Here is a 22152-nt window from a genome sequence, read left to right as displayed (position 1 = left end):
CCCGCACCCTTCCCTTCCCCCCTGGTAACCATAAGTTCGTTCTCTAAGTCTATGAGTCTGTTTCTGTTTTGTAAATGAGTTCATTTGTATCGTTTCTTTTTAGATTCTGCATATAAGGGATATCATATATTTCTCTTTCTCTTTCTGACTTACTTCACTCAGTATGACAATCTCTGGGTCCATCCATGTTGCTGCAAATGGCATTATTTCATCCTTTTAATGGCTGAATAATATTCCATTGTATATATGAACCACATTTTCTTTATCCATTCCTCTGTCAATGGACATTTAGGTTGCTTCCATGTCTTGGCTATTGTAAACAGTGCTGCAGTGAACACTGGGGTGCATGTACTAAGGATAACATTTTAAAAGAAATCAGTCACTTCAGTCTTTGGGCCAGAGTACAGTGTAGGTGAGCCAGAGTGAAAGGTGGAAGTGAACTTATTTAAAAACTGTAGGAACGGGACTTCCCTGGTGGCGCAGTGGTTAGGAATCTGCCTGCCAATGCAGGGGACATGGGTTCGATCCCTGGTCCGGGAAGATCCCACATGCTGCGGAGCAACTAAACCGGTGCACCACAACTACTGAAGCCCACGTGCCTAGAGCCCGTGCTCCTCAACAAGAGAAGCCACTGCAATGAGAAGCCTGCCCACTGCAATGAAGAGTAGCCCCCACTCACCGCAACTAGAGAAAGCCCGCGCACAGCAACGAAGACCCATCGCAGCCAAAAATAAATAAATTTTTTAAAAAATGTATTACAGTATAGTTTCAAGATTTCATTTTATACGTCCATACAATTAAAATATGCTTTGCATAATTACATAGAACTTACCAAAAACCCCCATGGAATTATGTCACTGCCTGAGAAGCATGGAGGAAGAAAAAAAAGAGATTGAGTCTGTTGAGGACCCCAAGGGGGCTAATATGCATGGCATTTGTCTTGAGAACAGAAAAGTAATTACACCATGTTGATTCCAGTTCTTTCAGGCTGAACCTGAAACAGCCCTAAGCAGAGCCCAAGTCACTTTATATGGGCTTCACTGAGTCAGTAGCTGATGCGTTTAATTTACTTTGTTTCTGGATATGTGTCATTTCAGATTGTCAGTTTGAAGTTTCTCTGGACAGGTAGATGAAAAACGTGGACTTTTACCATCACATCAGGGTTATTTCCATCTAGCTGTACAGAATTACGCAGAGGATTTAGATTTCTAAATTAAGGAGTGAGGTGGTCACATTTCCCTGGCTCCAATTTAGCCACTCAACCCTTATTGCTTGGCTTCTGTCTCCTTGAAAGTCCTTTTTTTTTTTTTGTAATAATTCTTACCTCTTTCTTTGGTATGGGAGCCAGTTTTCTAAGTTTGAGCACAGTCTTCAGAACCTCTTATATTTTTTTTAAAGCAAGTCAGGTGAGCCCTGGTCTGTAGAAAAGATCAGTCATCCATCACTTACTGACTATTTTCCTAAATGTAGTTCAGCACAGCATCCTTGAGATCTCCTAGTTCGATGGCCAAATTACAGATCACTTGTAATACGAAGATAGTGCTTACATAACACTTGACAGTTTTCAGAGTGCTTCATTTACTTATCTCATTTGATGATTTATTCAACAAGCATTTGTTGATCCTCTTTGTTGTGCCTGGCATGAGGCTAGATATTTGTGCAGTCTGATCTAATTCCATAAGGAGGGAGTGATGACCATATCAAGATAGATACTCATAGAAGGCCAGTGGAATAAGGTTACAAAGGTGACCTCTGGATTAGACAATTAGAAGAGGTCATTAGCAAGAGTGATGAGGGCAGAAACCACAGTGCTGTGGGTTGAGATACATGGGAAATGAGGAATTTTAGAAAGTGAGTATTAGATTGTATTTCTATGAATCTTGGCCATGAAAGGAAAAGGAAAAGGACAGTGTCCAGAGGAGGATTTAGGATGGAGAGAGGGTTTTCCATTTTAATATGAAAGAAATGGGAGGGGTGGGTGGGAGATGTTGGCTTATAAACAATAGAAACTTATTACAGTTCTGGAGAGGCTGGAAGTCTGGAGACCAGTGTGCCTGCATGGTCGGGTGAGGGCCCTCTTCCAGGTCACAGACTTCTCTTTGTATTCTTACATGGCGAAAGGAATGGGGAGAAACTTTATATTTGTAGTTTGAGGGGAACCTATCCATTAGATTCCTAGGACTAGGGTGGGAGGAGTGTTTCATTTTACAGATAAGGAAAGTGAAGACAGAGAGGTTAAGCAGTTTGCCCAACGTCCCCCAGTCAGAGGGGGAGTTGGGACTTGAACCTGAGTCTTCTAAAGCTAAATTCTGCTTAATGCATTATTCTGAAATAGATAAATTCTTATTTTTATGTGTTTGCCTTTTCAAAAGACATGAACAGATAGCTCAAAGACAGAAAATGGACCTGAAACATTGAAGAGTTGCTCACTTTTACGCTTAACAGAAATGCAAATTAAAATTACACTGAGATAACATTTCATGCCTATCAGTTTGGAAAAGATTCAAAAGCTTAACCACACATTTTGTTGGCAAGGCTATGGGAAAAGTGGCACTGTGATGTGGAGTGGGTCTGAGGATGTATTGTAAAGTGAAGAAAGCAAAGAACAAAAAAAGCATATGTAGTAAAGTACTTTTGTGTAAGTCAGAGTGGTAAGTATATATTTGCTTATTTTTTTTCAAAATACAACATAGGTAGAATAAGCCACAAACTAATAAAAAACGGTTACCCATGGGGATTGAGGAGATGGGGGTGGGAGTGAGACTTCAAGTTTACTTTTTAATAAACTTTTGACTTTCAATATTATAAAAGTCTTGTATATTCAAAAAAACGGAAAACATGGAAGAAAAAACACACTCTAAAATTGAATATAAACAGGAGCAAATGAACCCAAATATATATCAAATTGATAACCTCACAGAAAGAAATTAATTCAAATAACTTAAGCATAATACTCTAATTGTACCCCTTAGTGGGATATAATAAGGAAAAAAAAAGAAATGCAAAGAAAATTTGAACTTAATATTTTTGTTATTGGTTTTGGTATTGGAAATGTTAAAACTATTTTGTAAGTAGAGTAAATGAGTTGTTGGGAACCAAAGTTCTCACCGTGGAGTAAGGAGATATAAACAGTGTGGGAGAGGCAAGAAAGAAAGGAAGAACCTTGTGGTGTTGAATTAATTTCAGTTGAAGGTACCAATATAAACTCAGTATTTTTTCAGAAATATTTCCTAGATCTGACCACTGAAAAGTTTTAGAAACAATGACACCCAGTAGTTAGGAGCATACCTAATTAATGCCCAGATCTTGGTTACAAAATATCATTCTTCACTAAAAGAAACCAGGGCTTCTTGGGGAACTGGCTGATTGTACTCACAAAGTGAATCCGGAACAACGTTTTGTACCACAAAGCATGGATGTGCTCAAAGACTAATGGAATTATATCAAAAGGAACCTGTTTGAAGAGATTCCTACTGGCCAAATTCCGGACAATCTGCATGTCCAAAAAAAAAAAGATGGTAATGGATTATAACATTCTAAATACAAAAAGAATTCAAGAGTCCATAGTGACACTTCAGTAAAGGGTGTGATGATTGATTAGGTGAGACTCTTTTACAGGAGAATGCCAGCTAACTTGCAGAAGGAATGATGGAATTAGAAAATTACCGTTTTGTAACCTCCAGTAGAATAATTCATTTGGGCAAGATCGGCAATTGATGCTGAAATCATAGGGCAAAAAGATTATTTTGGCTTTCACACGGCTTCAAAGATTACTATAGACTACTAATTAATTTCAAAGGAACCTTTACAATAGAGGGATGTGGCAGACACAAAGGTATCTACCAAGAATTCAAACTCAGTCTGACAAATAATGGGACAAACTGACATTATGTGCCTCATGATTTGATGCAGTACGAAGTACACAATATCTCCCTTGTAATATTCTTTTTTTATATAAATTTATTTATTTTATTTATTTATTTTTGGCTGTGTTGGGTCTTCGTTGCTGTGCGCGGGCTTTTTCTAGTTGCGGTGAGCGGGGGCTACTCTTCGTTGTGGTACACGGGCTTCTCATTGTGGTGGCTTCTCTTGTTACAGAGCATGGGCTCTAGGGCACATGGGCTTCAGCAGTCGTGGCACGCAGGCTCTAGAGCACAGGCTCAGTAGTTGTGGCGCACAGACTTAGTTGCTCCGCGGCATGTGGGATCTTCCCAGACCAGGGCTTGAACCCGTGTCCCCTGCGTTGGCAGGCGGATTCTTAAGCACTGCGCTGCCAGGGAAGCCCTCCCTTGTCATATTCTTGCCAGGAATGTTTGACCTGAATCTAATCATCAGGAAATAATCAGATAAATCCAGGTTGTGGGGAGCTCTCCAGTATTACAGACCTGCAGTCTACAAAAATGTCAACATCATGAAAGACAAAATAAGTAAAGGCACAGGGGTGGACTGTTCTAGATTAAAGACATGGCAACTGAATGCACAGTATGATTCTTGATTGAATGAATATAAAGGACATTTTGAGGGCAATTTTTAAAATTCACATATAGATGATGTATTAGATTATTATTAATGTTATCTTTCTTGGTTGCAAAAATGGAATTATATAGGAGAATATTCTTGTTCTTAAATGATACATGATCAAGTACTGAAGTGTCATGATGCTCAAGTTACTTAAATGGTTCAGATAAAAAAAAAGTATGATGTATATCGAAAGAAAGGGAAGGAGAGCAAGAAAGCAAATATGGCAAAATATTAACAATTGATGTATCTTGCAGATAATCTATAGAAACATTTTCCTTTAAATTTTGCACATCATGTTTCCCTCATTTGTTTGACTATTTCACTCTCTCCCCCTACAGACATACACACACACCGTACCATCCCAACTTCTTAGATGCAACATAATGCACTAGAAAAAGTATGGGTTTTAAAATGAAATCCAGTTTTAATTCATAATAATGCCACTCTGTTCATTTAAGAATACCTGCCAGGTGCCAGGCACTGTGCAGGAGTTTCCATAGAGAACAAGAGACCTGGTTGCTGCCTTCAAGAAGCTTGTATTATAGTGGAGGAGAAAGGTAGTAAATAAGCACATAAATAAATATACAAGTAAAAATAGTGATGCATGCTACTGATAAAATTGACTACTATAAACAAGAGTAACAGACGACATTTAACTTAGATTGGAGAGTGGTCAAAGAAACCTTTCCAGCAATGTGATCTTGAGCAAATATTATCTGAATTCTGTAAGGGTTGGTTTTCATATCTCTAAAAAATGAAGGTAACTTTCTTACTCTATCATTTGTGGAAACTGAATATGATAGCATATAAAGTACCTGGCACATAGAGAGGAAACTTGGTAGATGTTATTGGCCTTCTTTTTAGAAACTCTGTTTCTTCCCTCACAGGGCTCCTTTTCAAGTATTGTATTTGGTTCATTGGCTAATACTCTCTAACCTTGTCTTTTTGGTTCCACAGGGCTCGGAATGGAATGCCTCTAACTTAGAGGATTTACAGAACCGAGGGTAAGCACACAGAGCAATTGCTGACACCCCCATGTCGCAGAAATCACTGTTTTATCTTTACATTTTCCCGTCAGAGAGGTGTCAGTGAGTAACTTTAAGCTTAAGAGTTGCTTCCAGTTGATTCTTACTGGGTGTAGTTTAATAAAAATTAAAATGACTATTCTCCCACTGTTTCATCCCCCCACCTCCGAAGAAAGATCAACTGTTTCAGTGGAAAGGCTTTCAAAAACAAATGTGCAAGCCTTTCATGCTGTTTAAAACCAAATCTAGTTATTGACTCCCTTTTTTTTTTTTTTTTTTTTTAAGAGCAGTTTAAGGTTCACAGCAAAATTGAGGGGAAGGTACAGAGAGTTCCCATATACTCCCTGCCCCACACATGCATAGTCTCCCCCATTCTCAACATCCCCACCGGAGAGGTACGTTTTTTACAACTGATGAACCTACATTGACACCTCGTAATCATCTGAAGTCCATGGTTCATGTTACAGTTCACTCTTAGTGCTGTACGTTCTATGGCTTTGGACAAATGTATAATGACCATGTGTCCATCACAATGGCATCATACAGAGTATTTTCAGTGCCCTAAAAATCCTCTGTGCTCTGTCCATTTATTCCCCACCCCTACCCCCTGGCAACCACTGATCTTTTTACTGTCTCTCTAGACTTTGGTTCCTATTTTTATGTAAGAGTACACAGAACTGCATATGCTGGGTTCACAGGTCTTTATTAAACATTGATTGAGCAACTTTTGTAGGCCAAGGACAGTGCTAGATGCTAGGGATCCAAAGAAAAATAAGACTCAGTTCCTATCCTTTTATAGTAAGGTGCATGAAGACTAAGTAGGTTATAAATATAAAAGAGACAGTGTAAAATTGAACAAGAAGACTGACCTTGTAGTAAGAAATGTGTTCCTAAGCGGCATGGTTATGAGTTTGATTGAAGCAACTGAGACCACAGTGAACATTCAGCAAGCAAAAAGCTGCCATTCTTCCCTTTTCACATCTTAGCTAATGCCTAAATCTTTCATTGAACTCGGCCTTAGGAGGTCAGATCATTCCAGTAAGAGAAGAGAAAATCATATCTGGAAATTGGCCATTCTAACTCTTCATTTTGGACAGAGATAAGACATACTGAGACTCAAGAGATAGTGATGACTCCCTGACTGGTTGCTGGCTGCCTGTTTTCTCAGCTACAAGTCAGCCTTCTGGTTATCTTTAACGTGATTAGATGCATACTTCCTACTTTTCCCTCAGAAGAAAGGAAGCCAAGTGATTATACAAAGAGTTCTTGTTGGGGGGGGGGGGGATGGAAATCTGGTTACTTAATATTAAGGTATGAAAATAAATAGAACTTGGAAAATTTAAGTTGATAAGGATTGAATTGGAAGTTCTTGAAAGCAGAGACCATATCTTAGTTTTGTGTGACACATACCTAGCTCAGAGCCTTATATCAAAAGGGTGCCCGGTAAATGTGAAGGAATCATAGAAAAATTGACAGAATGTGACCTGCAGGAAACTAGCACCTAATACAGTGTTTAATATGAAATCTGAGATTTGATAGAGCACTGCCTGCCAAATGCATTAGAATCACTTCATGCATATATTCACTTTGACTTTTGACTTATATCCCCAGCTGGAGATGAGACCTATTTATCTCATTTACTACTTACAATGCTAAATTATAGAACACAGAAAAAAGACAAGTATGGTTAGATGCCCAGACATCTACTTAGATCTTATTTCTTAAATTCACTGGTGCTTAAACTTTAATGGATGAAGGATTTCCCAGGTGGCACAGTGGTTAAGAATCCACCTGCCAATGCAGGGGACACGGGTTCGAGCCCTGGTCCGGGAAGATCCCACCTGCTGTGGAGCAACTAAGCCCATGCGCCACAACTACTGAGCCTGCGCTCTAGAGCCCACAAGCCACAACTGCTGAACCCGCATGCCACAACTACTGAAACCCTCGCGCCTAGAGCCCATGCTCCGCAACGAGAAGCCACTGCAATGAGAAGCCCTTGCACCGCAACAAAGAGTATCCCCTGCTCCCCGCTACTAGAGAAAGCCCGCGCGCAGCAACGAAGACCCAACACAGCCAAGAGTAAATAAATAAAAATTAAATAAATTTATTTTAAAAAAAAAAACTTCAATGGATCAAGAATTATAGTTCAGGGATCTGTACACAAAACATGTATATTGCCCCCTGTGGATGATTTAAGGGATTTTTCAAGTGTAATTTTGACAGTAACGCCATTTTCTCCCAATCCACTGACTTTAGAACTCCAAGTAAAATGCTATTCCTTACAAAGCATTGTAAGGAATAGCTTACAATGAAGTGTAAGAATGACAAAGAAGTTGCAGGGAGTGCCATTTCCAATTGGTAGTGGCTGACTAGACTTCTGTAATGAAAAAGATTGGGAAACCCTGTCCTGCTATAATCCATTACTGAAGTATGGGATTGGGGATGGGAAGGTTGTTCATTTTTATTTTAAATGAAATAAGAGGAAGTGTGCTTGCCTTTTTTTCTGACAGTTTTGAGATATAATTCACATATATCGTTCACCCTTTTAAAATGTGTACTTCAGTGGTTTTTAGTATATTCACAGAGCTGTGCAACAATCAATTCAGAACATTTTTTTCCAACCCAAAAAGAAAGCCTGTACCCTTTAGCGGTCACCCCCATTTCCCTTCCTCCCTTCAGCTCCTAGAAACTACTAGCCTACTTTCTGTCTCTATAGATTTGCCTATTCTGGACATTTCATTTATATGAAATTATACAATATGTAGTCTTTTAAGCATGGTTTATTTCACTTAACATTGTATTTTCAAGGTTTATCAATGCTGTACTATGTATTAGTACTTCATTCCTTTTTTATTGCCAAGTAATATTCCATTATATGGAGATATATATACACATCACATTTTATTTGCCCATTCATCATTTGATGGGCCTTTGGGTTGTTTCCACTTTTTGGCTATTATGAATACTCTTACGACCATTCATGTGTGAATCTTTGGGTGGACATATGTTGTCATTTTCTCTTCAGTTTATGCCTAGGAGAGGACTTACGGGGTCATATGGTGGTAACCTTTTGGGGAACTGCTGGAGTGATTTCCACAGGTGCATGTTGCTTGCTTTTTCTTAATTTTTTTTTTTTTTTTTTTGCCGCACCGCATGGCATGTGGGATCCTAGTTCCCCGACCAGGGAATCGAACCCTCACCCCCTGCACTGGAAGCGCCGAGTCTTAACCACTGGACCACCAGGGAAGCCCAGCTTGCTTTTTAAATTAAAAAGAAAAAATCCTTTCTAGTAATGGACTTTGATGCTAAGTTAAAACAGATTCAAACCGTGTCCCAGAAAAATTTTGGTTGCTTGACCTTAACCACAGAATTGGTTAGCTTGGCTCTCCCTTTTTGTAGTCATTTCTCTGACTTCAGTGATTGGGTTTGTAGAACCCCACGTGTGCTTCTGAGAAGGAAGCAGCTTCTACAGAGGGAAATGAGTGAGTCTGCGCTTTGTTGTTGGAGTTGACAACAGTGATGTCTAAGTCCACACAGCCCTGAGAAAAGATAATCCTTTGGCAGATTAAACCGAAGCATTTATTGAGATTGCACAGTGAGAGAGATAGCAAAAGAAATTTTTGATACAGAAACCATTTTCTGCAAGCCTGGGAGAACTCTCAGACACATCTGCTGCCATAGCAGCCAGGAATGCAGCCTAGAGAGTTAAGAGAGCTTTGAGTCCAACTTTCCTCTGACCCTCCCAGCCTGGCCTCACTTGCCTTCATGTAGTTTAAGGAGAGTAATAGAGCAAAACCTGACAACCTGGCATTTAGAAAGATAGGAGGGAATGTTTCCTTCTATTTTTGTTTTCTTAAGGTACACGTTAATAGTCTGATTTAATACAGATGACTTCCAAAAAATAAATTTTGTTGCTGGTAATTTTAGTGACTGCAGAGAAATTGTCAGATCATGGGCCTCAAGTTGATTCTTTGGAGTAAAATGCAAGGCATATTTTCAAAAGACTCTGAAAGATTAGATTGTATAACTAAACACAAACTGAAAATGGAATATAGATGTTGAACTTGGTAGACAGCTTTTCTCTCAGTAACTCCCTGGTACCCAGGTATGCCCAGGACCCTGTTATACAATTTCTGTATTAAATAAGGATAGCCTCTTAGGGTTTTTTTTTTTTTTTTAGCTTTCTTCAATATTTTAGTATTTAATTTCAGCCTCAGGAATAAACAAGTTTGTTTTTTATTTATTTTTATTTTTGGCTGCGTTGGGTCTTCGTTGCTGTGCACAGGCTTTCTCTAGTTGCGGTGAGCGGGGGCTACTCTTGGTTGCGGTGCGTGGGCTTCTCATTGTGGTGGCTTCTCTTGTTGTGGAGCACGGGCTCTAGGTGTGTGGGCTTCAGTAGTTGCGGCACTCGGGCTCAGTAGTTGTGGCTTGTGGGCTCTAGAGCGCAGGCTCAGTAGTTGTGGCGCATGAGCTTATTTGCTTCGCGGCATGCGGGATCTTCCCAGACCAGGGCTCGAACCCGTGTCCCCTGCATTGGCAGGCGGGTTCTTAACCACTGCGCCACCAGGGAAGCCCAGGAGTAAGCAAGTTTTAAATAAGAAAAACAGTGCTGGGAATTGGATTTCGCCTGAGTAGCAGGGCTCATATTCTCCGTTGGTTTCCTCACAGGGTGCGATATATCTTGAATGTCACTCGAGAGATAGATAACTTCTTCCCAGGAGTCTTTGAATATCACAACATTCGGGTATATGATGAAGAGGCAACGGATCTCCTGGCTTACTGGAATGACACTTACAAATTCATCTCTAAAGCAAAGTGAGTAATGGTCCCACACACACGTTCTGACCCCTCTTCCTTGTGCACCACACATGGTTGGGGTCTGAAAGCTGTAGATAACTTACTGATGATACTCAGAGGAAAGGAAGCAAAGAAAAAAAAGGAGACTGAGATCTCTTAATACTAGGAAAAAGATGACTAGTGACTTAATACTTTTGCTTTAAGTACATGAAGCCCCTGGAAGATGATCTCATGTTGGCTATTTCCGTTGAGCACAAAATTAGAGAAAATAAACTCAAGCTGCAGTGAAAGAAATAGAAATGAGAGAAGGAAGAAATTCTGAAATAGAGAAGAAATTCTGAATGAGAGAAGGAAGAATTCTTAAGTTACCAATGGGGACACTTGGAAGTTATAGAATAGAAATTATTCCAGACAGGTGGAACACTTGATCCTGCTCTCTGGAGACAAGGAGAGAAACAGTAGGCTTTGGAAATCTTTTCCCATTCTTTTACTTTACTTTTATGATACTCTAAATAGTGAAATTTTTCTCTGGCCCTTCTGTTGTTGTCTTCCTTAAATTAATTGGTCCTTTTAGTGAAACAATTCCATAGTATTAATTTAGTGTTTAGTATTAGTATTAATATATCAACACTGATTTTTTTAAGTCCCTGGGGATTTCTTTGCCAGTCCTATTTATCCCTTCAATAGAAAAAACCATCAGTAAGCATGTTGGCCACATTCCCTCCGCAGGTGGGGTGACACTCAGAGCCTCCCTGGCAGATGAGAGAGAAAAGACCCAGGCCCTCAGCAGTGAAAGCGTGGAGTCCTAACCACTGGACCGCCAGGGAGTTCCCACTTCTGTTTTTAAAGTCCTCCTTCAAGAATGATACCACACCTCACTTAAGGACCTTCATGGTCAGGAAATGCTTCCTCTTAGGTGTCCTGAATCCCCATACTCCAGCTCTGAGCCCATTCTCTCAGTCTCTAACCAGTACCTGAAAGACTGTTTTATACTGTTGAAGCTTCTGCCACTCATGGCATACTTCCTATGTGCCATGTACTTTACACATATTCTCTCCTCTACGTTCCAAAACCCAGAGAGGCATATGCTGTCTTCCTTCTGTACAGAAGAGGACAGACTGCAGAGATGAGGTTCAGAGATATTAACTAACTAGTGGTTGAGACAGGACTTGAACCTAAGATCATGTCTCATTTCAGTCCATCAAATATATGGGAATAGTCTAGTTCCTTAAGGAAAGGGGACTGGAAAAGACTAGGCAAGTTGTCAGGGTTACAGCCAAAGAGGCTAGAGATCAAGGCGAGGCCCCAGTCCTAGTGAAGAGAAAGACTTGATTTCAGCAGGGCTGGGGTTAGAGGGAGATATGTGAGGCACCCACATTACATTTACTGAGAGGCACGCACTCTCCATGTCCTGCAAGTATAGGTCAGCGTCTCAGAGTGAGTGCCTCCCCTTAAGTGGCACCCTGGGCATCTTATGTGTTTCACCCTAATCAGGGCCCTGGCGGTCCAGTGGTTAGGACTCCACACTTTCAGGGCCACTCTACCTACACGTGGGTGAGTTTAGGATTCCTAATGTGATGCTGGGCTTAATCTGGACAATCTAGCACTTGAAGTGAGGGGGTGGGGTGGGCACTGAACCTGAAAGGTGAAATTGGGCTAGGTGAGAACTAACTGCAGATCCTTCATTACCTGAGTTAGAAGCCATCCACTGAAAAAGCCCAGTTCAAAATGAAGAAATGTTTTCATAGGAGTGGATTTCATAATTGTATTTTTCTTAAGATTGTCCAAGTTTGAGCACCTTCCGTGCCTGCAGGCATAGACCTGAAATTCGATGTATTAAAGTTGTCAGAGCTTGATGGTAGAATATAGAGCACATGTCTGAACTTCCATCTGAGTCATTGTGACTTGGCTTGCCAACTGTAGTCTAAGTGAAAACTCTGTGGTGCCATAAGCAAAACAAGCATGTCCTAGTCATTTGGGATCACCTAAGCATACAGAGACACATATGCACACCAACCATAGGACACTAAAATTTTACCTTTCTTTTGAGACTGTTTCCAGACCATTCCAGTTATTCCAGACCATTCTCTCCATTCCCATAGCTTATCTGGCTGGCCCTCTCATTTTGGCACTTAACCTTATGCCTCCTTGCATTGGTGCTTAACTCATTCATGTGTGTCTGTCTCCAGCAGAAGGATTATAAGCTTCTGGAAGGAAGCCTGTCTCCTGTAATACAGTGAGTGAGTGGATGAATAGATTTCCCCTGTTAGGCTGACATGTACATTTTTTAATTTATTGGAATAACCACTTGGGAGGGATTCCAGCCCACGTACACTAGTGATAAGAGTAACTGTTCTTTTTTCCAGATTTTAAAATGTTGTTCCTACTTACAACTGACAGATCTAATCAGGAGATCCATAAGTTTGTTCATACATTTAGCAAATATTTGAAGGCTTACTCTGGGCCAGACACTGTGTTATTAGCAGAATTAGCATAGCTGAGTAATGCTCAGATCCAAGGTAATGAGCTCTGGCATAAGACTGAGGAGTTTTGTTTGTTTGTTTGTTTGTTTGTGTCACTTTATGGTGACTTTGTTTTCTCTTTCTTCCACCCCATAAAAAAACACAAAAACAGCTGGTTATTCATTCCACCCTCCTTGCTGAGAAAGCCATGTGGTGCATCACATGGTCCCATCCAGCTCCACGGGTTATATAGCCAGTCCCTAGACAGAACACGGGTGGTGGTGTTGTAAAAAGTAATATCCAGGGCTACATCTGAGTAAAGAGGAGAGTTACTTTCATTTGGTTTGTGCTTTCCTCCCGGGACAGAACTCTTACTGGAACTGGAACTGGAAGCAACTCACAACATTTGGGTAAATTAGATGAATCACTGCCACACCTGTAATTCAATAGCATGCCAGCCGTCAACATGCCCCTGGGGCTGAGAGGACTGGCCTCCAGCCACACACAAAATGGGGTCCAGTCTCTAAATAGAAAATTTTCCTTCTGTGCTCTGTGACCAACTGTCATTGCAATTACCATTTTGAATTTTAATTGTCTACTTCTCCCAATGAGTCCTACCCTTTAGGGAAAAACTGTTCCTTATTTTTGCATCCCAGACCTTGCACATTGTCTTAAACATGGTAAATGCCTGATAAATGTTTGCTGAATGAACTAGAGAGGCTTAATATTAACACTGAATATCGTTTGAGTGCACCAGAATTGCCCCACACATTTGATTAGAGGTGCACACAAGTGCACTAAGGTGGGGTGAATTGCAAAGCAAGAAAATGGAAAGGCCAGACAGGAGACGTGGACACATTCAGAACCTAGCTTTTAAAGTGTACTCACTATTGTGTTTTCCTCCTTACCTCAATCCCCCAAACTAGGAAACACGGATCTAAATGCCTTGTGCACTGCAAAATGGGGGTGAGTCGCTCAGCCTCCACTGTGATTGCCTATGCGATGAAGGAGTATGGCTGGAATCTGGACCGAGCCTATGACTACGTGAAGGAAAGACGAACAGTGACCAAGCCCAACCCCAGCTTCATGAGACAGCTGGAAGAGTACCAGGGGATCTTGCTGGCAAGGTGAGTCCTTAATTGACTTTCTCAGATTTTCCCTCCTTTATGCTCCCCTGGGCACAGTGAAATGTCCTTCTCTGCAGCTAGTTCTCACCTAATTTAAGTGTGTGATAGGATTTGAAAATTGAAACCTCTATCCATCTAGTTTTTTAAAATTAAGTACCAGTATTTAAGATTAGTATGGAAGATTAGGCATTTAATCTAAACTAAAGACATTAAACTAAAGGGTGGAAATACTGTTCCCTTATTTCAGATCTCAATTAGGTGCAGATTTTAATAAATACTTCTCAACATCTTCTAAGGCCAGATGCAGCTGCCTTATCAAAATGGGTACTGATTGCTCCCAGGGTAGTGCTAGCTAAAATTCTTAGAAATTTTTTGGCCCATTTTTTTTTTTTTGGCCGTGTGGCATGTGGAATCTTAATTCCCCAACCAGGGATCAAACCTGCACCCCCTGCAGTGGAGGTGCAGAGTCTTAACCACTGGATTGCCAGGGAAGTCCCTGGCCCATTCTCTTAAAACAAGTACCTGCTGCTGCTTTGGCCTTTTTTTTTTTTTTTTTCAGTGCTTGGTTTCACTGAACCTTCAACAGTAATTCTGGTCATGTGACAAATCTGTAGAATTGGGATATATATAACCCATTTGAGGTATGAAGGGGCTTCCCAGAAATAGCTCTCTTGTTTTCTTTTTTAAGATCTTTTCATCTGATTTTATATATATATGTTTTACAGAAATGCAGAAAATTACAAAGGGAGAAATCATTTAGAAACTCAATAACCACAGACAGCAGTTGACATTATCTTACCTATTTCTCCAGGTCTTACTCTTATCACATATATTGATGGATTTTTTTTTTTTTTCTTTTTCCACAAAACCTGTTCTTCAGCCTTACTTCTTCACCCAGTATTAGGTCTTTTTTTTTTTTTTTTTTTAACTGTAGCAGTGTTTATTGAGCACTTACACTGCACTTAACTGCCACTGTTCCTTTTTTTCCCCTAGCTTTATTGAGATACAATTGATGCACAACATTGCATAAGTTTAAGGTGTCCAATGTATTGATTTCATACATTTACATATTGCAAACTGATTAACACTGTAGCATTAGCTAACACCTCCATCCCCTGACATAACTGCCGTTTCTTTTTTGTGGTAAGACTATTTAAGATCTCTCTTAGCAACATTCAAGTATATGATTCAGTATTATTAGCTATAATTGCCATGCTGTACATTAAATCCCCAGAACTTTATAATCTCATAACTGGAAATTTGTACCCTTTTACCAACATCTCCCCATTTCCCTCAACAACCCCACCCACCCCCTGGTAACCACCACTCTACTCTGTTTCTCCGAGTTTGGCATTTTTAGGTTCCATGTATAAGAGATACCGTACAGTATTTGTCTTTCTCTGTCTACCCAGTACTAGGTCTTGAACGTCTTCCTGTATCAATAAGAACTGGCTGTTTCAACAATAATTTGGTAATTGGTTATAAAAGGAGTAATTTCACTACATTATTTTTATTACCCCTTTGGTGGTGAAAGCCACCTTCAGCTGATCTCAGGAAAAAGATTCAGTTTACTCTCTTAGTAAACTGAATTCAAGGATCAGCTTCCTGAGATGCCACATGCTGTAGTTCCGTGGAGTGCTATATTTTGCTTTGTTTTTCCATGTAGGCACATTCTAGGTGGTTTTGTTAGGGTGAAGGCACTGCTGCCTAGAAGCAGTCGGGGCTGATGCCAGAGTTTGACTCCAGTGAGTCTCATGACTTGGTCTCGACTCTTGAATCTGGGCTGTGTTTCCCCTGAACAAAATGGTAAATAGCCTTCCAGCCTAACCAGGCAAAGGGACCACCCTCCCACCGCCGAAGTATTGTGAAAATGTGGCCACACAGCATAGCATTACGGTTTCCACTAAAAAACCCCTCCCATTTACTCAGTACTTGGCATGATTTCATCTGAGCCATTCTCTTAGGAGGCTGGGAGGATACTGAAGTCTCCTCCACTTAAAAAGAATTTATAGGTCTTTGGGGCCAGATTTTGATGACATTTTTAGATTACATCAGAAGGTAGGACAGAGCAGTTCTTTTTGGCACAAGAAAGAGGCATCTGAGGGTTGGATGAGACACAAATACTGTATATTCCCAGACACACACATGACGGGTATTAGGCAGTGTCCTCACGTGACCCGTTGAGAGGAAGGATACTGTGTGTCCTGCCAATTTCAGTATTTATTCTGGAATCCCAGGCAAGCTGTTGGGTTGGGGTGTTTTTTTTTTTTTTTTTTCTTTTAGCGTATGTAGTTTTTCTTAGATGTTAAAGGTATTTCAGAAAACTCTTAGATGAGGATAAGAAGGGCAACATAAACCCACAAGTCACCCTGCCTCTTCCCTTTCCCTTTTGGTTCCATCCTGCCTTCCTGGTCTTGATTCACGGAGGGAGGGGCAAGCCCTGGGGAGTGAGAAAACCACAGAATTTGAGTCAGTAGATGTGGTTTCCGTTCCTGGTTCACCCCCTTGCTGCAACTTTGAGAAGTTAATTCACAGTTCTGATCCTCACCTGACCCCATCTATAAGATGAAAATCAGGAGACCTAGCTCACAGGGTTATTGTAAATAAAAGTGTGTATAATGTATATTATGTACTCTTAAGGGTTATTCAGATATGGTTCTCATCAAGCCCCTCCTGCAAGGCTACCCAGAGAACACACATGCATGTGCCATTCTGTTCCTCCAGCCACTGCCTCCCGCCACCAACAGACACACTAACTGTGTTAGAAACTGGAAGGGAAGTGTCCTGGAATTTTCTGTATTGTGATGTTTCCTGAATTTTAAAAACTAAAATCTAGTGCTGGGGGTGTCACTTAGGCTGCTTTCAGCTGCAAGTAATAGAATATCTTCATCAACTGGGATTTCAGCAAGAAGCAGCACACTCAGATTATATGGGGAAGACTTTATAAAAGGACTGTTTACAAAGGTGTAGGACTGTAGTGGAATCAAGGAACTTATATCAGCAGAGCTGTTTGGTAATAGCTCCTGGGCCCAGAGAGGGATGGCGCAGTTACTACAACCTGGAAGGAGACTCCTGGAGAAAAGGCACCTTCAGAGAGGAGCAGTAGCCTTCAGTCAAGGGACACAGCCAGCCAGAGTGGCCCTGTGAAGAAGGAGCTACAGGACTAGAGGCCTGCCTTCACTGTCCTCCCTCCAGTCTCCTGCTGGGGCTCCCCATTAGCCAAACCCTGTGGAAGTCCGAAGACAAGGGGACCAGGGGAGGTGGTTCATACGTCAGTCTCCAGGGCAGAGAGCGGGGCAGAAAGGCTGAAGAGTGGATCTGCAGGAGCCAGCACCCAGCTATAGGTAGTTAAAAAGTTGGACCATTTACCTTCTTTTGTAGCAAGAAGCACCGAAGTAGACTGTAATGGGCTCGGGGATGTAATCAGGGACTTTGGTGCTCTCATCTTCCTGCTCTACTTTCTGTTCTCCCTTCCTTGGTTAATAGCTTGGTCCTTGAATTTGCCTCATGATTGCCAGATATCTGCCACATTTCTAGGCATCTACATGTAAATTCCACAGCGTCTGGCTGAAAGAATGGGCATTTCAATTAGAGGAGAAGACTTTTCCCAGAAGCTCCCCAATAGACTGCCACCCACCCACCCCACCCCCACAGGACCACTGACCAGGACTGGGTCATATTCTTAAAACTAATCACTGGGTAGGAAAATAGAATTTCCTGGACTGGTTAAAACAAATTCACATTCACTCTCTGGTGCGAGGGAAGTGCCACATTCCCTGAAACTGTGGGGCAGTGAACAGTCAAACCAAATCAGGCCTCTGCCAGTAAGGAAAAAGAGTGGGAGTGCCTCTTGGGTATATAGCTGTTAGGGTCTGCAATCTATGATGTGTTGTCAAGAAACAGCACTTGTAGGCTACCTGCCAGGCTGACTGCCGAGTAGATTGGGCCTTGCAGACTCTTGCCCATCCCTAAAGTACTGCTCCAGGGTCTGTCTGCTTAGAAGAGCAAAGAAGGAGAAGCCCCAGATTCCTGTGACGGTCTGAAGCTCTGTCAAGCCTTGCAGCTTAAGTCACCAAGAGAGGAAAGTCCTTGGGAAAATCCCACTCATTGTATTTGCAAAGAAATGCCATTTCTTCTTCAGGTGCTTAGATACCTTGTATTTCATATCTTCTCCCAGAAAGCACATGGTGGTTTTCCCAGAGAGATAGAGCTCTGATCCTGGCACTGTCAAGCACCGTTGGTTGTCCAGAGTGGCACTGGGTGCTTAACTTGAGGTGGCAGCCCTTTGTTTGAGGGTATTAGCTTGGTACTTTGACCTCTTGGTAGAAGAGAAGTTTAACAAAGTGACTCTAGGCCCCTGTAGTGATCTATGAATTGGTTACAGTCTCTTAATCAGAATGTGAGAGGGTGGACCAAACAGTGACAGCCCCTCTGAAATACAAGGGACTTTTTGCATCTTTTAGTAGGTCTTTAAGCCTGAGGGAGGCTAATATTTAATAGTCTCCTTTAGACCTAAAAGTGAGGGTATCATAAAGGCACTGATACTGTTCATATCTAATTTTATTTTTTCTGTTTTTATAGCTGGGGGACGGGAGTGAGGGCAGGAGGAGGTGTGTGTGTGTGTGTGTGTGTGTGTGTGTGTGTATGTGTGTGTGTGTTGAAACCCTCCATTAAACTACCAGCAACGCTGTTTGTTATTCTGGAGTTGGATCGTTTAGATATCTGGCAGATTTATGTTCCATTAGACAAGTTCAGATTTCGTGCATCTGCGAGCTGGACCATGTGTCTGAGATATTAGGTTCCAGTGTATAAGGGGCAAGGAAGAAAAACTGGGTGGTGGCCAGGGAGAGTTCATGACACATGTCCTCATAGATGTTAGTTTTGATTCTTTGAATGTCCCTGTCACCAGGGCCAGAGGAGACAGAGCTGTCTTTCAGCCTGGCTTTGCTGGTGAAGACATTGAAGTCTAGTTAGCTGGTACACAATGGTCAGCCAGCAGCAGGAGGGAACCCGAGAATGAGAGGACATGGATTCCTGGTCAGGTGACAGCCAATCACAAGTAAGGTTTAAAGGATTTTCTTAACAGCTTTTCAGTGAAATAGTCTTAAAGTATGTAGGACCATGCACAGCGCAGAAAATGCTCAATTGCTGATGCTTCTTCTCTTCCTTCTCCTCTTCTCTACAGGCTGCCTAATGCCCTAAGAAGTAACCATAAATAGTCTGATTTTACTACAACTGATACTCCATTTTTAGCAGTATTTTCCTCTATGTAATTTTCTCAGAGTTGGTACTTTACCAAACATAGAACAATAAGAAAGAAAGTGGAGGCAAGAGAATGGGACATCATATGCATCCTGTCATTTAGCTTTCCTTCTTGCTCATTTACTAAGTAAAAGGCCAAATTCTTACCCAGAATGGCCCAGTCATCTCATGTGTGTCAGTGTGTTTATGTGAATCCAAATTCAGGTCAGAGGCCACTCAAGGAGGACAAGAACCTGAGACTTGGTTGCATCATCCAGGCCACAGACCAACTCTGAAGTTCTTTTTGGCACTGGCTGCCTACCTGGAATAGGTCGGGGGAGTCAGCTGAATATAAACATAAACAGTTTAAAACAACAAATATGATCTAATGTCCTAAACCTATTCCTACCAGTGACGGAGCCTTAGAATAAACTGGCTTGAGAAAAGGCTTCATTGGGAGACAGTTTGGTGTTACCAAGTAAAACTAACGATGCACATATGCCTTGTGACCCACCTTTTTCCCCCTCCTATATTTAACACCTTTGTGAAACCAAAGTGTGCACCAGGCACAAGAATGTCCATGGCAGTGTTGTTCGTAATAGCTAAAACTGCTTATCAACAGGGCGGATGAATGATAAATTGTGGCATATTCACTACACTCTATGAAATTACAGCTACACACATCGATGAGTCTTAAAACATGTTAGGCATAAAAAGTTGTAGAAGAATACATACAGTATGATTTCATTTATGTAAAATTCAAAACATGCAAACTAAGCTATATATTGTTAGAACAGAACATGCGATGACACAATAAGGAAAAGGGAGGGAATGATAAGCACAAAATTCAGGTGATTGGTTACTAATGCCTGCACTGGGAGGAGAAGGGGGAATCAGGAGGGGCCACATGGAATAGCAGTGCTTCACGTGCTGTGGTAATGAGTATCACGACTATGGCAGAGAGCCGCCTACCACTCTCCCTGCAGGTTTTACTGCAAAAATGAAAAAGGAAGCAGAATCAGACTTATTTTTGGATTGGGATTTTTCTTTCTCCTTTACAAGAGGTGTCAGTTTAATTCCAGAGCCCTGACCCAATATTTTCTGATGAATATCTTCCCCAAGAAGAGAAGGAAATCCCTGCTGGGTAAAGCAGCTATGATGTCAGCTACTTTCTCTGAGACTTGCACTGTTGGTGCCTATTAGCATAACATCAGTCTCTCGTTCCCTCTCAATTTATTAGTGATTTACAGGCAGTTTTTTAAAAACATACTTTGGAGGGTTCTCGGGATCCTGAAAATTTCCCGTCTGCCTGTTGTCTGATGAGATAAGTTGTTCTTTACTATTAGGGTGAGAACAGCTACTCCCTGAGATATCTTCCCAGTGATTTGCATCACAGGACTTGTCCTGCCTTGGTGGGTGGTGGCTGAGAGGACTTGGTGCAGGTTTGAACCTCCTCATGATAGGTGAGGGATAGAAATTGGAGAACACAGTCCTATTTAGGTCAGGAAACAGGGTGTCTAGACAAAAAAGAAGAAGCTTTAAGGGGAGCACATTGGCACCCGTTGGTCACAAAGTACAGTTCGGGCCCACCTATCCCACCAGTCAGCTTGCCCCTCCCCACAGCCACTCACTCATTTGGGGTGTGTGATACGTTGTCTCCTCCTAGGGGTGGCTGGAGCTCGTGCAGCTTGGAAAGGGGGAAAACCCCACCTTACACCCAGCTACTTGATTATAGCTTGTCTTCATAAACAAATTGACCTGCGCCCTACCCAGAAAAGCCCCCTTCTGCTGGGCAGGCCTGAGTCAGAGAGAGCCCCACCCAAGCAGCAGTCAGGCAGGGGAGCTGAGAGCAGGTGCAGAGTTGAGCACAAACAGGGGTTCACATTAGTGCAGGCGTGTGACTCGGCAGAGATTCACAGGCAGCCAAGGCAGGTATGGCCCTGAGCCCAGGGTAAGTTGTTCTGAGCTGTTTCCATTCCACCCTGCGGCGAGGTAGCTCTTCATCAGCCTGTAAGTCATGGAAACCATACCCCCAAATGCCACATTTAGCGACCTGTTCCCTGGGCAGGTGATCCTGCCCAGCCACAGGGCCACCTTTCTCTTTTTCATTGGAGCTTTGAGAACTGTGCTTCCTTGTTAGAGTGTGGTTTGAAATGAGATCTCATCAGACCTTCTCTCCATAAAATCAGCCAAAGGATGGATGTGTGCATATAGTCTTTTTGGCCCACCTGCTTTTCCAGGGGTCACTTTAGCTTGATGCTTTTTATCCACAGATCCTTATGAAAGGGCCTGTACTTTACGCTTATCCTCTTCCGTTCTGTTACCAACCTTTTTCTCCAGATTTACTAGCCTCATCTTTGCTTTCTCTTTTTTTTTGGCTGCGCTGCATGTCTTGCAGGATCTTAGTTCCCAAACCAGGGATTAAACCCGGGGCCATGGCAGTGAAAGCACTAAGCCCTAACCACTGGAATGCCAGGGAACTCCCTCATCCTTGCTTTCTAATTCAAGAAAGATTACCACGCTCCTCACACTTCCACATCAGTGATTAATCCTATATCAGCTCTTTATCCCAATTATGAGAACTTATAATGGGCTCCAATTGATTATTTCTCTTTGTATTACTTGGATGCTGTTTTGTTTCTTTTTCCCCCAGTTATTAATATTAATCAAGCTCATTTTTTTAATTCAAAAATTATAGACATACTACAGAGTGTAGAATGTAAAGCCCTCCCCAAAAGTAAAAGCCCTGCCTTCCTTGAAAGAAACACTGTTACCAGTTTGGTGATGTTCCTCTAGATATTTTCCTATACTTATTCTAGTATGGGAACTGACTATTCCAAGTGTGTTCAACATGCTTTTCACTTAGTAGTGTACCTTGAACATCATTCCACTAAAATACTTGACTGGTTTTTTTTTTAAACTTTTTTTTAAATATTTATTTATTTATTTTGTCTGCACTGGGTCTTAGTTGTGGCACAC

General features: G+C 41.6%; 1 protein-coding gene and 1 long non-coding RNA gene across 14 annotated transcripts in view; one reads left to right on the top strand and one right to left on the bottom strand.

The window, feature by feature from the left end:
* SSH2 (slingshot protein phosphatase 2) overlaps positions 1 to 22152 on the top strand; it is a 242145-nt gene that overhangs the window by 214116 nt on the left and 5877 nt on the right. For 11 of the 13 annotated variants that reach the window (XM_082443406.1, XM_082443407.1, XM_082443398.1 and 8 more), the window contains 3 exons: positions 5479 to 5525; positions 10215 to 10361; positions 13732 to 13932. In XM_082443406.1, coding sequence (XP_082299532.1) covers positions 5479 to 5525; positions 10215 to 10361; positions 13732 to 13932 — 395 coding nt within the window. The remainder of the gene's footprint in view (positions 1 to 5478; positions 5526 to 10214; positions 10362 to 13731; positions 13933 to 22152) is intronic. The other 2 variants (XM_082443410.1, XM_082443409.1) reach the window with 1 other exon arrangement.
* LOC309651174 lies at positions 606 to 22132 on the bottom strand. The gene is made up of 3 exons (XR_014257960.1): positions 20805 to 22132; positions 12033 to 12164; positions 606 to 4324 (listed from the first exon to the last, which is right to left on the bottom strand). It is a non-coding gene; the product is annotated as an uncharacterized lncRNA (long non-coding RNA).

The sequence above is a fragment of the Balaenoptera physalus genome (genome assembly GCF_965194825.1).
Source record: "Balaenoptera physalus genome assembly, chromosome: 20".
Classification (NCBI taxonomy): domain Eukaryota; kingdom Metazoa; phylum Chordata; class Mammalia; order Artiodactyla; family Balaenopteridae; genus Balaenoptera; species Balaenoptera physalus.
Note: the sequence above shows the minus strand (reverse complement) of the source record. Positions and strands in the feature narration are given on the sequence as shown.